This window comes from Leucoraja erinacea, chromosome 3, assembly GCF_028641065.1.
Source record: "Leucoraja erinacea ecotype New England chromosome 3, Leri_hhj_1, whole genome shotgun sequence".
Lineage (NCBI taxonomy): Eukaryota > Metazoa > Chordata > Chondrichthyes > Rajiformes > Rajidae > Leucoraja > Leucoraja erinaceus.
The window spans coordinates 61746547-61760135 of NC_073379.1; the positions used below are offsets into that span (position 1 = coordinate 61746547).

The 13589-nt window shown below is 40.5% G+C and overlaps 1 protein-coding gene across 1 annotated transcript in view; it reads right to left on the reverse strand.

Moving 5' to 3' along the window:
- Window positions 1–2216: 2216 nt before the first annotated feature.
- The window catches only part of slc1a1 (solute carrier family 1 member 1), an 85956-nt gene continuing 74583 nt past the window's right edge, over window positions 2217–13589 (reverse strand). Inside the window, exon 12 of the mRNA XM_055632798.1 lies at window positions 2217–7742. Coding sequence (XP_055488773.1) covers window positions 7496–7742 — 247 coding nt within the window. The 3' untranslated portion in view covers window positions 2217–7495. The remainder of the gene's footprint in view (window positions 7743–13589) is intronic.

The following is a 13589-nucleotide window of genomic DNA, read 5'->3' on the forward strand; positions in this document are numbered from 1 at the left end:
GACCTCCTGGCGACCCACCTACGGCACGAGAATTCTTGCTACTCTCCATGGCGGCTTCATTCTAGTCGCCATTAATTTTTCAACACGACCATGAAGGCGACTCCCCGCTAACTACCCACGAACATGTGGTGACCATGTGGCGACTGCATAGTCTCCTGCAGTCGTCTAAAAAGTCACCTAAGTGGGACAGGCCCATTACTCTTATCAATGTTAGATAGAGACACGGCCAGATGTTACTGCGCTATCTATCTCTCTGTAGTCCAACAATCACTTATGCTTGCTGTCACCCACATGCATAATCACCAGTGAAGGGAGATAAGGCATTGATTAATAGTCCTGTATTGTCATTCGGGTAGCATGATTTCTGGAAAGGTGAAAAAAAGTGGGAGGAAAGAAGAGATGAGAAAGGGTATAACTATGCAAAAAGCAATTGGGAAAGTGTCATCCAATCACCAACTATCACGCAATTAAATATAATGATAAAGAGTAAGGGGAGAAATTCAACTCAGAGCTATCGAACTTGCACATAAATAATGAGCAGTTGATGAAAACTGGGGTAACACTATGCTGTGCAAGGTGTACTAGATGGAATATTCAGACAAACCTGACAATCGAGCAGCAACATATCCCCATGAATGGAAACGCACCGCTGGTATATGCAAGTTAATGCTCCATATTGGTTGTTTCAACCCAAATGCAAAATTCAGGTGCAAATGGGAGAAAGCTTGCATTGTGTGTGGCACTTCATGGTAATATCAACCAACGAGTGGCCTAACTAGAAATCTGTACACAGAGGTTACTCAAGAAAGAGAAGTTAACATAAGTGAGGTCCAGAACATTCTGGATTCGGGACCAGCCACTGCAATGGAGAAAGAAAAAACTGCAGATGGTGGTTTACAAAAAAAACACAAAGAGCTGGAGTAACTCAGCAGGACAGGCAGATTCTCTGGAGAACATGGGTAAGCCATGTTTGGGGTCAGGGCCTTTCATCAGACTGGAGACTGGAATGTCTGAAGAAGAGTCCCAACCCAAAACGTCATCCATGTCCTCCTGAGAAACTGCCTGACCCACTGACTTACTCCAGTAGTTTGCCTTTTTTCTTCCAGCCACTGTGATAACCCTCTTTAAATTGTCATCCCTGCTGGGATTCTACTTGCTGGCCAACTGGGTCAATTTCCAGTGGTCTTTGACTCTTGAAGTCCAGCATTATGGCGGAAGTTCAAAGGGCAGCAGTTGAATAACATTCAGTCTAACTTACATCAAAACTTTGTTCAGGTCAGAGGGCGGAGTCATCAGCCTGTAAATTTTGCATCCATTTTTGGTGCGTCATATTTCTTGCCCTCAATTTATAAAAAGGAACAAGACGCATTCTATCAAAATTGTGTTGAACAATTGCTTCAGAATGTTTATGAAATGATCTCTGCAGGTAACTGTCAGTATAACCTTTGATTCACTTGTTTCGGTTCTGATTGATGTCCATTGTGTTTTCCCTTTTCCTGTTTAAAGAAAACCTTTTGGACAGTGTTAAAATATTTCAAGTGTGTTTAACAATCCAAAGGGACAAAAACCTTTTTCTTCTATCATTTATGATTTATTTATTTATTTCTTGGATCCTGTCCATCGCAGGAAGGAGTCAAAATTATGTCTATTTTCTCCTTTCACAATACTTTGGAATTTTCTGATAAATCCTAAGTATTAACCATATAACCATATAACAATTACAGCACGGAAACAGGCCATCTCGGCCCTACAAGTCCGTGCCGAACAAATTTTTTTCCCCTTAGTCCCACCTGCCTGCACTCATACCATAACCCTCCATTCCCTTCTCATCCATATGCCTATCCAATTTATTTTTAAATGATACCAATGAACCTGCCTCCACCGCTTCCACTGGAAGCTCATTCCACACCGCTACCACTCTCTGAGTAAAGAAGTTCCCCCTCATATTACCCCTAAACTTCTGTCCCTTAATTCTGAAGTCATGTCAATCTTCCCTATTCTCAAAGGGAAAAGCTTGTCCACATCAACTCTGTCTATCCCTCTCATCATTTTAAAAGACCTCTATCAGTCCCCCCTTAACCTTCTGCGCTCCAGAGAATAAAGCCCTAACTTATTCAACCTATCTCTGTAACTTAGTTGTTGAAACCCAGGCAACATTCTAGTAAATCTCCTCTGTACTCTCTCTATTTTGTTGACATTCTTCCTGTATTAAAATGTCTGATTCATTAACTAGCAATAGACAATGAATGAACATGGTATGTTGTAATGTGCTCAGGGCGATTCTATAAAGCAATTGTTTTGCTGGTTACAAAGTGAAATATGAAGCAATATATTCCAGTCCGAAGTAAGAACATCAATGTATTCCAAACGGTGAGTAAACAAAAAACTCAAATGCAAATTGCAGAGGATGTGAGGAAAGAGTACGAGATAACTTAAAGGAATGTGAACAATAAACTTGAAGTCAAAAGGATAAAAGCAAGCTGTGAATCTGGCATAAAAAACAGAATATGTTCAAAATTTTCAGTAGGTCACGTGGTTTGCGGAAGAAAATCAGAGTTGATGGTTGACATGTTACTGGATGGGACCAGCAACATATTAGACTTAGTGCTCCAATTCCCCACAACCCAAACTTACCACCTCATCTTGCTTATTGAGAAGGTCCTGGAGCCACGTGGGCTAGCCCTGTGAGATACATGAGCCTCAAACAATTTAATCAGGTCATAGTGCCATGTCAGAACAGGCCGTTTCTTAGATTGATAGCAAAGCCCTACTACCATCTTTGCTATCTCTCAAAACTGTCAGGACTCTAATACTTCTGAACATCTCTGACAAGCCGCCACATATTTTTTTAAATGAAATGAGACATTTTAATGGGCTTTTTTTTTAATAAAAATAAACAATCTCCCCAAAACATTTAACAAACACCTACATAGCAGAAAACATTAATGCAAACACAAATAGTTAATTTAATATGGCACAAATTCCTTTCAAGTAGTCATTCAATAGTTATTCCAATGAAGGGGTTCCAAAGCCATGCACCTACAATCAGTTAGAAGAAGGCTCACAATCCAAAACTATCCATGTCCTCTAGAAATGCTGCCTGACCTGCTGAGTTATTCCAGCACTTTATGTTGTTTTTTTGTAAACCAGTATCTGCAGTTCCTTGTGTCACCGCATCTACATTGATGCAGGATCTGCGAACAGATCCCCCCCGTATTTAGTGATGGAGAATCCCAGCAACGTTCTGCCCCACTGTTGGAGTCAAAACATGAAATTCAGTGGTGTAGTGCAGCCAGGAAACCCTCAGATCTTCCCCATTCTCGAGGGGCCAATGTTCAGTTCAGTTTAGTGATACAGCATGAAAATAGGCCTTTCAGCCTACTGAGTCAGTGCTGATCAGCGATCACCCATACACTAGTTCTATCCTACACACTAGGGGCAATTTTACAGAAGCCAACTAACCTACAAACCTGCATGTCTTTGGAATGTGGAAGGAAATTGGAGCACCCAGAGAAAACACATGCGGTTGCACGGAGAGTTGTTCTCCGCACAAGATGTAGTTTCCTCTGTGGTAGGGTGACCAAATGCAGACTGAATGATAGGTTTACTGAATATCCTCACTCAATCTCCAAGCATTGGTTACCCTGCAATTGCAATTCGTTTTTAGCTTAATTTAGAGACACTACGCGAAACAGGCCCATCGGCACACCGAGTCCATGCCAACCAGCAATCTCTGTCCACTAGCACCATCCCACACACTAGGGACAATTTACAATTTTTATCAAAGCTAATTAACCGCCAAACCTGTATGTCTTTGGAGTGTGGGAGGAAACTAGAGCACCCAGAGAAAATCCACATGGCCACGGGGAGAACACACAAACTCTATACAGACAGCACCTGTTGTCAGGTTCGAACCTGGGCCTCTGGCGCTGGAAGGCAACAACTCTACCTCTGTGCCAGTGTGCCACTATTAAGTAATTTTTCATACCTAATTACTGTGCCCATTCTTTGTGTCCATATCCTGCTGACTTAGGCTCAATGGAAGTTTGAGGAACAGTTTCTCATTTTCGAATTAGCCAATTTACAGACAAATTCAATAATTTCAGTTCATATCTACCACATCCATTTTTTTCCCCAAACAGTTTAATTATGATCCTTCTCTTGTCCTTTACAGTAACTCTGTCCCTTTACTTTGTTTCGTACCAGTCCTGACACCAACAGTCTTTGACCTCCATCATCACTCCTTTTGTCATTTAATCTTTCCCTGCTTTTCAGGACACCAAATGGCACTGAACATCCAAACACAAAAACTGCTATTGCTAGAAATCTGAGCAAATAACAGAAAATACTCTGGAGGTCAGGCAGCATCTTGAAAAATAGAAACTGTTGATGTTTCACGTACTTGACATGTTAACTGAAGATAGAAAAATTGCTGGTGTAACTCAACGGGTCAGGCAGCATCACTGGAGAAAAGGAATAGGTGACACTTTGAGTCGCGACCCTTTTTTCAGACCATGCCTGACACATTAACCATTTCTTTTTCCCACAGTTGCTGACTGACATGCTGAACATTTTTTGGCATTATTTTCTTATATTACAAACAGGACTTATTTGGTTACCCCCTATCACCCCACCCATTCATTCTCCTTTCTTTTCCCTACATCAGTTCTCAGCCCCAAGGCTAGCAGCTAAACCTCTACGAAGCAAGATGGGAAAAGCAGCCAACTTTATACGAACAACAGGTTATTGTGAGACGTGAAGCAGAACAATACAAAGCTGGCTTGCAAAGGGTTACAAACAACCATGCCAGAAAAGAAGAGTGCTTCCTTTTAAACAAGCCACACTCAAGGATAGTTAATAGTCTGCAAAGTTCTTTGAAAATGCTCAGGAAATTGTTAACCGCTTAATTGTAAGAGTGTTCTCCAATTTTGATTGGTTGATCACAGAATTATGAATTAGAAACTTTTTGAGAAAACATCTTACGCAATCAAACTACAAGTACACATTGGAACGAGACTTTCACGAAAGGCAATGGAGTTGCAAAGTATCAGTCCCTCGGTCTCATTAATCCCAGTGGGGAATTTTGCGGCTATACTGTGACCAATGGTTTCAGAAGAGTAGTAATCGATAACAGCAACTCAATGAACATTTGGCTGTGGTCAGATAAGAAACAGCTCCACTGGCAACCAAGGCTTCAACAGCAGCCAAAATATAGCTAATTGTTACCATAGTAACCAGAGGTCTAGCTTAAATCAATAAATTACCTACATGGAAGACTTGCAGAAAACCTTGAGGAACAATCATTTCTACACTCCTTCGTGCCTGAATGGCTCAGCTGATGTTTGAGGAGCTCAATGTTCTGAAAGATTAGTGTCAAACCATATATTTTTTTTAAAATGAGTACATTATCAGCAACAATCCAGGAAGAATAGCCGCCAAAATAAGAACCAAATTCTGAACTCAGTGCAGACTAACACCCAGCAGAGTGAGTCTGGCCAGTTCATTGTATTCGAACGGTGCCCGGGATTTATGATGCAATGTAAAGAATAGCAAGCAATAACAGTGAATAAAATGCAAGGTCATTGAGAGCAATAAGGGTTAATTGAATTCCCTTACACTTTAAGTGATCTGAGTATTAATAAAGTTTGAGTTGTACTAAATTTTAGTTTGCATGCTTACACTGATCAAATTACAGTTGGCACCCTACAGACACAAAGGGGCAACAAGCATTTGCTGAAACATCCCTAATGTTTGCTGAAAAACCATTGACTTGAAACCTTGCCTCTGTTTCCCTCTCCACAGATGCTGTCTATTACCTACTGTATAGGTTGAAGAAGTAAAAAAAAACTGAATACTCATAGTGTTTTTTTCTATGCACTCATATCCAGATTCCCATTTTTCCTAGCTTCTCCTGCCAATTAAATTGAGTAATATCAAGATCGATGTCTTCAAATGTTGGAGATAGAAGTAAAAGTTACATTTGTTTATAATGACACTGGTTAAAGCTGTCCTTGGGTAACTGAATGCTAATACAAGATTCAGAATAAATAATAGGCACACAATGTTACTCGGAGTACAAGCATCATATCAATAGGAGATGTACATTAGGTAACATTGGCTTGGTTACATTGGAAAGATTATGCTGGAAAGAAAATTAATCATCAGTCACTGGAGCTAAATAGTTCCAAGCGCAACAGCCACTGCTGGACATTCAATACCAAAAAAGTCAATGATAATAGATGTTAGCAGATGAGTGCAACCTAAAGTCAACGCATTCACTCATTTAGCAATAATAGAGTACATTTATTTTCCTAACTTTTAATCAACTTGAAGCAGCTGTGGCATTAGTATTTACCCTGCATTTTTACAATTATTGCCCAATATATGTTCAGTGGTGTTCTATGTTTTGAAAATTGACAGTGCCACCATTGAATGTAGCTAATATAATCAGGTCATATGACATTTTAATTAGATCTTTATGCACCTACTGCCAATGTACATTTAGAATATTAGCAAGGCCTAATTCAAGTAGGCATTGGTATCTGTGCATGTCATCTTTGATAAATGATGCTCTTGCAAATGAACTGGATAATGCTGAAATTCTTAGTTTACACTGGAGCCAACACAGTTGGGATATATTTCCTTAAGCCATCTCCCATTCTGCTCTCATAACATCAGCAGAAGTTAATTTTACATATGTACTGTATGTAGTTTAGATATGCAGATTTCCCACCAAAATTACACCATCAAATTATATTGCAAGAAAAGCCCTGCAGAAATTCATGATATATTACAAGGTAATGTCATATCATTTTGCAGACCCAATGCAAGTTGAGCCATTTTGGTTTATCAGCCACATCCTAGAATTTTCATCTTGGCTCACCAAATTAAGAATTGCATGCTTATTAACTTAAGTCTGATTTCAGACAGATTACACTACACATGTAATAACACAATCATTGTTATCTCAAACGTTAAATGTAGATTATGTATCCTTTGAAACATCATTTAGAACATTGAATGGAATGGAATGGCTCATTGGAATGGTTAATGCAGTTAATTGAAGGTTGAGACAATTATGATCAGCTAATGCACATGGTTATAAATTCTTACCTGAACCAAGAATTACAATTATTGCCCAATATTAATTCTTGCAATCTATTGTTTGTTTTTAAAAAACATTTTTTAAATTTCATTAAGTAGTTATTACCCATTCTTAAATCAGTTGATTCCAAAATCAACTGACTTGCAATAGTTATTGTTTTGTATCTCACTCCATGCATTTAGACTGGAGCACTAACATATTTTGATTGCAAGCTGATGGAGAAATAATTTGCGTTTGATTATCAGTGTTCAATAGTCAGTATATATTACACTTTCAAATGCTAATCTTAACATATTATTGTTGGTAGGATAAAATTCATGAATTCATTCAGATTTACAGTTTTGCCAGTGTTGTGTGATGTCACAATCACAAATTGTCATTCTTATTCAGTCAAAATTGGGATGTTTCTGTGACAGCTACAGCGTCTGATTTATCGATATCAAATGCCCCATTGACATACGCTTCTTTTATCTTCATTTCTTCTTTCTCTGAATTAGCTGTTTCCAAAGCAAAGGGATTCACTATGTCAATACCACTTGACAGATCCATCTGTTGGAGTTCCCTTTGAGACAGCTTCTCCACAATTCCGGCTCCAAAAGAATCTCCAAGTACATTCACCATTGTTCGAAACCGATCCCTGAGGAAGTGAATGTAAAACGTCATGGATTAAAAGCAGAGTACACATTGAAGTAAACTTACTTTCTGGCCATTTCATCTGTTGCAAGATTTAAGCATCCAGTAATCCATAGTGTATATGCAAGATTTTTGAGATGCTTTTGTGATAGTCTACAGGAATATGTTCAAATACATGACTCAAAAAAATAACCACCTCAGTTCACTTTGTCATCTGTCTCAATTTTCCAAGCACTATTTGGCATCCACCAATTGTTACAGATATTTGACTTTTCTGTGTATTATTTTGTACTATTAATTATTATTTATTATTATTATTATTATTATTATTATTATTATTATTATTATTATTATTATTATTATTATTAAATATTATATTTATTATTTGCTTATACTTCATCAATCCAGCACTTCTATAATGGACCTAGTAGCCCAGATATTCTTCAATACATAAAATCTAGTCTTGTCACAATTTGTATTGAAGCCTCAAGGGACCAGTATAATTGGGGAGGGAGTTGTAAATATAAATACACAAGTTGTTGTGTGTGCTAGAAGTGGAAATCCTTAGCGTTGTGCTAGGCCTGCAGACATATTTTATGATACACACAAGGCATAACATTTTCACTGCAATCTCTTGGCATCAAAGTGGAACCTTTTTGGGGTAGCTTTTCCCTTGAATGACCCAGGATAGCAATCGAGATAGAGACATGGTTCTAAGTCAACAAACCTACTGAGTTGCATAAAGTTCATGGGTACAATTTTCATAATGCGACCCATGAACTTTCTCTTTATTCCATGAAAATGATAAAGGACATAACCTTTACTGACATTCTGGTCAAAAAGCAACTTTGAAGCTAACTAATTCAATATACAGTGAATTCAGAAAGTATTAAGACACGTTGACTTTTTCCACACTTTTTTACGTTACAGCCTTATTCTAAAATAGATTAAATTCATTTTTTATCATCAATCTGCATACAATACCCCTTAATAAAAACGTTTTTAAAAAAGTGATTATCCTTGAGATGTTTCTACAACTTGATTAGAGTCCACCTGTGGTAAATTAAATTGATTGTACATGATTTAGAAAGGTACACACCTGTCTATATCAGGTCCCACAGTTGACAGTGCATGTTAGAGCAAAGACCAAGCCATGAAGACGGAGGAATTGTTTGTAGGCCTCCAAGACAAGATTGTGTTGAGTCACAGATTTGGGGAAGGGTATAAAACAATTTCTGCAGCATTGCATGTCCTGAAGAGCACAGTGGCCTCCGTTATTCTTAAATGGAAGAACTTTGGAACCACCAGGACTCTTCATAGAGCTGTCCGCCCGACCAAACTGAGCAATCGGGGAAGAAGGGCCTTGGTCAGGGAGGTGACAAAGAATCCGATGGTCAGTCTGACAGAGCTTCAGACTTCCTCTGTGGAGGTGGGAGAACCTTCCAGAAAGACAACTATATCTGCAGTCAGGCCTTTATGGTCGATGGCCAGACGGTAGCCACTCCTCAGTAAAAGGCACATGACAGCCCGCTTGGAGTTTCCCAAAAGACACCCAAACAAGATTCTCTGGTCTGATGAAACCAAGATTGAACTCTTTGGCCTGAATGCCAAGCATTACATCTGGAGGAAACCAGGCAGCGCTCATCACCTGGCCAATACCATGCCTAAGGTGAAGCATGGTGGTGGTAGCATCATGCTGTGGGGATGTTTTTCTGCAGCAGGAACTGGGAAACTAGTCAGGATCAAGGGAAAGATGAACGGAGCAAAGTACAGAGAGATCCTTGATGAAAACCTGCTCCAGAGCTGTTCAGGACCTTAGACTGGGGAGAAGGTTCACCTCCCAACAGGACAACGACCCTAAGCACACAGCCAAAACAACGCAGGAGTGGCTATGTGACAAGTCTCTGAATGTCCTTGAGTGGCCCAACAAGAGCCCAGACATGAACCTGATCGAACATCTCTGGAGTGACCTGAAAATAACTGCATCGACGCTCCCTATCCAACCTGACTCAGCTTGAGGGGATCTGCAGAGAAATTACCCAAATACAGGTGTGCCAAGCTTGAAGCGTCATACCCAAGAAGACTTGAGGCTGTAATTGCTGCCAAAGGTGCCTCAACAAAATACTGAATAAGGGGTCTGAATACTTATGTAAATGTGATATTTCAGTTATTTCTTTTTAATTACTTTGCAAACTTTTCTAAACACCTGTTTTCATTTTTTTATTATGGGGTATTCTGTGTAGATTGATGATAAAAAAAAAATTAATCCATTTCAGAATAAGGCCGTAACGTAACAAAATGTGGAAAAAGTGAAGGAGTCTAAATATTTTCTGAATGCGCTGTAAATAAGCTCTGTGTAGGAAGGAACTGCAGATTCTGGTTTAAACCGAAGATAGACACACAAAGCAGGAGTAACGCAGCGGGTCAGGCAGCATCTCTGGAGAAAAGGGACAGTCAAAGTTTCAGGTCGAGACACTTCTTCAGACTGAGCTCTAAATTGTGCTTATAAAATGTTTCTGCATTCAACCCACCACAAAAAATGTATTATGAAAAAACATACATTTTAATTTGCATTGCATTTCCAAATTTGGTTCTATTGACTAAATTAGAATGGAGGTGCTGATATTAACTGACTGATCTAGCAATCACAAGTCACTCTGATCAAATTGCTCAGCACAATACAGATGGTCATTTTGCTCTCTGGGTCTATGCCATCTCCCAGCAGCACTGTTGCATCAGTCCTAATCACCCTCTTCCTTTCCGTTTGCCCGTAACTTCTTTCTCACATGTTTAGCAACTTTCCTTTGATTATTGTACTATTCAGCTATATTAAGAGGCAAGTTACAGAAGGCAATTAACATACCATTATTTCTTGGAGATGTGGGAGAAAACCAGAGCCTCCAGCAGAAACCCACACAGGATCAGCGAGAGAACATGCATACACCACACAAACAGAACCGGGGTCAGGATCAAACTTAGACCTCTGGAACTGTGAGGCAGCAGCACTATCTGCTGCATGACTGTAACTCTTCTTTCATGTGGCATGAGTACAGTGAAATAAATATTGTGCGTACAGATCAGCAAGACCATCCCTGTGCATAAGCACTATCCCCCGGTCAGTACAGAATGTACAGAACAGCCTACCGTGTCCAGATGCAAGAGGAGCCATTTGGCTCAATTTTACAGTCTCAGCCACACATGGTAACAAAGGCCCATTGCAGCCGTCTCCTCCCCCATTCCTGACATCCCGCAAACCATCACCCCTCTCCACACCTGGCCCTCATCAGCCTTCGTTCCCCAGGGGGGTGCCCCCAGCAGCGGACTTCAAGGGTGCGGAAGGTAAGACTACCCTTGTTCCTCACACCGGCCCTTTTTCCAGTGCCAGGCGTTGTCTCCCTCCACCTCCTCTGCGATTCCCGATCCACGGGGTGAGCAGGGTCCAGGCTCGGCGGCCTTCCCTCTCCGTGTGAGCCGGGCCTGTGGTTGGGATACAGCCACGGCTCACTGGGCTGAGCCCCAGGCTACTGCAGGGCCTCCAGTGGCCATGTCCACCATCGAGGCCCTGCCTTGCTTCCCACCGCTGGTCCGTCTACTGGATATCTTAGTCCGACCTCCTCCTCTCTGGTGTATGTGGTGAGCAGAGGCCGGGCTCGGCTGCAACCTCAACCTCATCTGCATATGCTGATTATTAAATAAACATGCAAGACCACCAGCTTAGTTAAAATTGCCATATTTTCCTGAAAATAACTTCCTTGGAAGCTCTCCTAATCATGATGCCAATGTATGATATACCTCGCATGCGTACAGGGAGAAACTGAACATTTTGCACAGATTTGTATATTAATGATTTGGACAGGGGATTGAAAGCTTTGTGGCAAAGTTTGCGGATGATACGAAAATAGGTGGAGGGGCAGGTAGTGTAGAGAAAGCAGGGATTCTGCAGAAGGACAGGTTGGGAGAGTGGGCAGTGAAATGGCAGATGGAATATACAGTAGAGCAAAGAGTGGAGTCATGCACTTTAGTAGTAGGAATAAAGGCGTAGACTATTTTCTAAATAGGGTGAGAATCCAGCAATTGGAGGTGCAAAGGGACATGGGAGTGCTGATGCAGGATTCCCAAAAAGTTAATCTGCAAGTCGAATCGGAAGTAAAGAAAGCAAACTCAACGCTAGCATTTATTTCAAGAGGGCTTGTATACAAAAACAGGGATGTAATGTTGGTGCTCTATAAGGTGCTGGTAAGGTTGCATTTGGAATATTGTGAGAGGCCGTCAGTGGATATTTTTATTGTGAATATTGTGAATATTTCAGAGGCCAAGTCAGTGGATATTTTAAAGGAAGAGATAGGTAGGTTCTTGATTAGTACGGGTGTCAGAAGTTATGAGGAGAAGGCAGGAGAATGGGGTTAGGAGGCAGAGATAGATCAGCCATGGTTGAATGGCGAAGTAGACAATAGGCCAAATGGCCTAATTCTACTCCTATTCCTTATGAATTTATTTGACATGTGCTGATCTTTGTTTGACTCCTTTTGGAGATTTCAGATGGTGAGGTGCACCCTTCTTTTATGCATGTTGTAGATTGGTTATTTCCTACTAGTCAATTGCAGTGCTTGTTAGTAGTGGCTCTGCCTAATATGTGTTTTATATTAACAAGAGCTTGCATGCACCATTCAGTATGAGTAGCTGCTAGGAACTTTAATGTCCTGCAGATCGATGCTGTAAGTAGATTTAATAAACATGTATTGTATCTTGATATCTATTAGACTCCGCTCATTACACATGTGGTCAAAAATTGTTGCTGGGCTTTGCAGATGTATGCAAGCCTTGTACGTACATTTGGAGTAGTGATTAGAGTAAAAATCGTCTGAAATGAAATAGCACGATGTGTTGATATAAATCACTGTGACCTTGAGAAAAGCACTTTTGGATGAAGAGTGCAGTAGCAGAGGAATAGGTTGCTGAAGGATAGCGGCCATCTGATTCAGTTGACTGCTAGCTTAACTGACTGTGCCATTACCATTTTGTCACGCATCAAAAATGTTTAACAAAGGATCAGCTGGCTGGCGACCAGCGCACAATCCCAGAATGGAGAAGAAAATGCCACAGGTTTGGGTCACTGCCCACCTCTCTCAATGAAGTTCAGCTGGTGTTGGGTGCTGAAAGCAGAGGTGGAGATGGAATCATCACTAAATGTTATTTTTTACAGCCTGAAACACAAATCAGTGCTGTACAAATTTTCAATGATCTGCTCAGGAAGACAATAACTGATCACATTATTCTTTAAATACCCAGGGGCACCATTTGGTTTTCCACACTCTACCAACAAGTGCCATTAATATTTCCACAACACATTCTGATTAAGGCGTATTCTCTTAGAATCTTAAAAATGACTTATTTAATAGTATTGACAGGCTTTTCCTTCATCTTGAGAATCGTACATTGCCATATTTCTTAGAACATGGAACAGTACAGCACAGGAACAGGCCCTTAGGCCCACAATGTCTGAGCTGAACATGATGCCAAGACCAATTCTGCACATAATCCATAATCCTCTATTCATCAAAGCCTCAAGTATTACAGTACCAGAAGCTAGCTCAAATATCTTCACCTTTGCTGTAATATGATAGGTAGTATGCAGAAGGTGGTACAGGGTAACCACAGCTTGTGGGTGAATCTTGGCAGTACAAATAGGAAGAAAACATATGTGTAAGAAGAAACTGCAGATGCTGGTTTAAACCGAAGACACAAACTGCTGGAGTAACTCAGCGGGACAGGCAGCATCTCTGGAGAGAAGGAATGGGCGCACTGAAGAAAGGTAATGTCTGAAGAAGGGTCTCAACCCAAAACATCACCT